General features: G+C 26.5%; 1 protein-coding gene across 1 annotated transcript; it reads left to right on the top strand.

The window, feature by feature from the left end:
- Nucleotides 1–2221: 2221 nt before the first annotated feature.
- On the top strand, nt 2222–3108 carry LOC133828972 (uncharacterized). The gene is made up of 2 exons (XM_062258979.1): nt 2222–2437; nt 2710–3108. Exons 1-2 carry the CDS (start codon nt 2317–2319, stop codon nt 2943–2945), a joined length of 357 nt encoding a protein of 118 aa, XP_062114963.1. The 5' UTR covers nt 2222–2316; the 3' UTR covers nt 2946–3108.
- Nucleotides 3109–3651: the final 543 nt, after the last annotated feature.

Genomic DNA, 3651 nt, shown 5'->3' on the forward strand with positions numbered 1-3651 from the left:
ATTTTTAATAGAGTGTGCAAAAATATGATTTTTTTTTCAAAAAAAGTTAATCTATGGTTTTTTTTTAAGAATTTTCACTTTTATGGGTTTATTTTTCCATATTTTTGTATAAAAGTTGGTTTATGCCATAGTTTTACTCTTAATCAAATTTGGAAGGGTATGTTTGTAATTTGATTATTAATTTTTTAGGATATTTGTTTTTTTATATTGTTTTTTATATTACTAATTTTATATTAAATTTTATTTTTGGTTGTTTTGCAATTTTTTTTTGTAATATGAATTTTTTTTTAAAATGATTATTTATTTATTATAAACATGTTTTTTTTAAGATTGTACGTTTTTTTTTTCAAATCCTGGGTAGGGTAACCAGTTACTTGATTGATCTTAAAAAAAATCCTAGAGCTAGGTTAAATAACATGCACCAGGAGGGGTAACCAGTGATCTAAGAGGGGTGGCGAGTTACTCATATTAAATATGAAAAGAAACATCAAATTAGAAGGAAAAAATAGAAGAACACTTCATTAAAAAAGGAAGAATAAGTAACTATGATTTTAGTAGCATAAGTAACTAGTTACCATAAAGAAACCATAAATATACACACACCAGAACGTGAAAGTAACCAGTTACCCTCAGAAATATACACACAAAGAATGTGAAGGTAACCAGTTACCCATTCACGTTTTCAAATTTTTATTAGTTTTCTTTCCAAATTTTGGTATTCTTATAAGTGTTACAGTAAAAAGAAAATGCTGAAAAAAATGATTTGATTTTTTTTTACATATAGTGGAAAAAACTATAAAAAAAATTACAATAATAAAAGATAATAAATAAAAAAAATAGTAGAATAATTATGTAATGTTAAAATATATGTGTGAAAAAAATAAAAAATAAAAAAAGAAATAGAATGAGAAAAGAATAAGTACAAAAATGAAAAAAAAATATGAAAAAAAAAACAAAAGAAATGATGAATGAAAAAAATAGATGAATAAATAAGAATGAAAAGAAGAAGAAGAAAAATAATGGAAAAATTAAAAGAAAAAAATATGAATGAAAAAATTGGTAGAAAAAAATAGAAGAAGAAAAAAAAGCTCATATATGTGAAAAAAGAAAAAAAAATGGAAGATGAAAATAATAAATACAAAAATAAAGAAAAAATAGAATGAAAAAAAAAAGTGAAAAAATATGAAAAATAAATAAAACAATACAAATGAAAAAAAAATTGATAAATGAAAAAAAGAAGAGGAAGAATGAAAAAATGGAAAGAAAAAAAGATTAAGGAAAAAATGGAAAGAAAAAAAGATTAAGGGAAAAATTGGTAGAAAAAAAAAATGGAAAAAAAACAAGTAAGGAAAAAAAAATGATGAAAAAAAAATTACTTTCAAAATCAAATAAAACATAACAATGATAAAAAAATATGATATTTGCATATTTTAGTTAGTTACTAATTGTGTTCCCATACTTTAACTTTTTCCTTAATAAATTTCTCATACAAATTAAAAAAAAGTATAATTCTCATTTTTTTTCACATTAATGATATAAAAGCCATATTTTTTAAAAATTCTTTTTTTTTTTAGTTAATATTTCTAAATTATACGGACAATTAATCTTTAACTTTTATCTGTGGGATGAAGTTATTGTGGTTGGTATGGCCTAATTTAGAAGAGTAATAATTGGAAAATATTTAAATTATACACAAATATATAATATGTTATTAATCTCAATCACACACTTAAAAAAAATATAATATGTGGGATGAAGTGCATTATTTATGGTTAAATTTAACACACATTGTTTTGTTTTGTGTGTAAAAAATATAAGTGTTCCTATCATTGCTCAAATTAGAAAGCCATCTAGTATTGAAATATGAGTGCCCCCATCAAAAAGTCCTCAAAAAGATAAGGAATAAATTCACCGGTCAAAGCAATATTCACATGCTACATAAAAAGAATAAAATATTAATTGAGAAGAAGTCAGAACAATAAGTTTACTTTCTTAAATGGTTCCTTTCATTTTCAAACCTTTTTTACCAAGAAAAAAATAAAATAAAAAACCCAAACCTGGTTCCTTTAGTAATGATAATAATAATAGTCTCTGCGCGACCTACCTAACCATGGTCCCCCCACGTTTATTTAATGACAAAGAAGAAAGTCAGTAGGTAGAAATAATTTTCACGTGACTAAATAAATAATAAATAAAAGAATTAATGATTTTTACCACTGATATTATAAGTGCTAGGAAAACCCTAACTCACCAATATCCAAATCTTCAACTCTCACTCACCACTCGCTATTACTCGTTCTAAACCAGCGTCGATCAATGGCTTTCAACAAGGTTTACTTGGCATTGCTACTCTTGGCTCTTGTAGCTACAACTGCTCATGCTCGTGTGAACCTTTTGCGCCTATTCGATAATACTCATTTTCCCTTTTGTCCAGCAGGTACGTATAGTGTATATAGACACATGTCTAGGGTTTGCGACTACTATATAATCATAATCCATGTACATTAACAATAATGTAGAATATATATCAAGTCTGTCTCGTAAAATACTTTTCACATCAAGGGTAAACAACTAAGCTTTGTGTCACGGAGAAAAAGTGTAGATGATATATGTTATTACATGTTTACTTGGTTGGAGGGCACTTGTTGGTTTTTTCTTCTTAATTTTGAAATAATTTATGTATGTGTTGTGTGTGCATATATTTCTCAGGATCAACGACATGTAGCTGCGACTGCATCGTAGTTCATGGGAGGATGGAGTGTACGCGTACTGACATGAGACAAGGAGACTGTCCTCCAAGCTGCAGTGAAGACTGCGATTGCGACTTTTCAATGTGCCCCAATTGTTGGTGCTCATATAAGGTCGAGGCATGTCCAAAAATCTGCTCCAGCTCTACCCCTGCTGCTACTATGTTGGACAGTCTTCTTGTTTCCAAGACAAATTAAGTACTAATGATAATTATGTTTATGTTGCGCTAAGCTAACTTGTGTTTTCATTATATATGTATCCATGCTTACATTAATATTACCTCAATCACTTGTGTTATGTTGAGGCTTCTATGAAAATTGTGTAAGCTTATTTTCAAGTAAAATTTTAAGTTCTAGTTAATATTTTGTTCTTTTCTTTTTTAATAAAATCATGGATAGCATAAAAAATTATTAATATATAGGGACAAGAGTTCATTAATTCGAATCAAGAAAATTCAAGAAAAATACACAGAAGATTTGTACTTTTTTTTTAAAATTCAAAAGATTATAACTTTATGTTACAATAACTTTATATTTTAAAAAATTCGGACGATGAAAAAAACTATATACTTTATAAATGAGAACGGGATAAATCAAGTAGTTGGCAGGTTGGATAGTCCGTTTTTTTCTTGCGCGAGTGAAATTCAAATAATGAAAAGTACATATTACCTTTTTTTTTTTTTAAAATGCATGCTTTAACGCTCATGAATTTATTAGATGGATCGTTTAATAAAAAAAGACTTTATTAGATGGATCAAGCAAAAATTATGTGGAAATGGATTATGAGATAATAGAAGAGGCAAAAGCATATTTATAAAAGATTATGTTCGGTGTTTGTTTACTGAATTAGGTAGTTTATATTTAAAATTAGGGAATTTTCTTATTTGGTACCTTGTTTTTGCAA

The sequence above is a fragment of the Humulus lupulus genome, chromosome 4 (assembly GCF_963169125.1).
Source record: "Humulus lupulus chromosome 4, drHumLupu1.1, whole genome shotgun sequence".
Taxonomy (NCBI): Eukaryota; Viridiplantae; Streptophyta; class Magnoliopsida; order Rosales; family Cannabaceae; genus Humulus; species Humulus lupulus.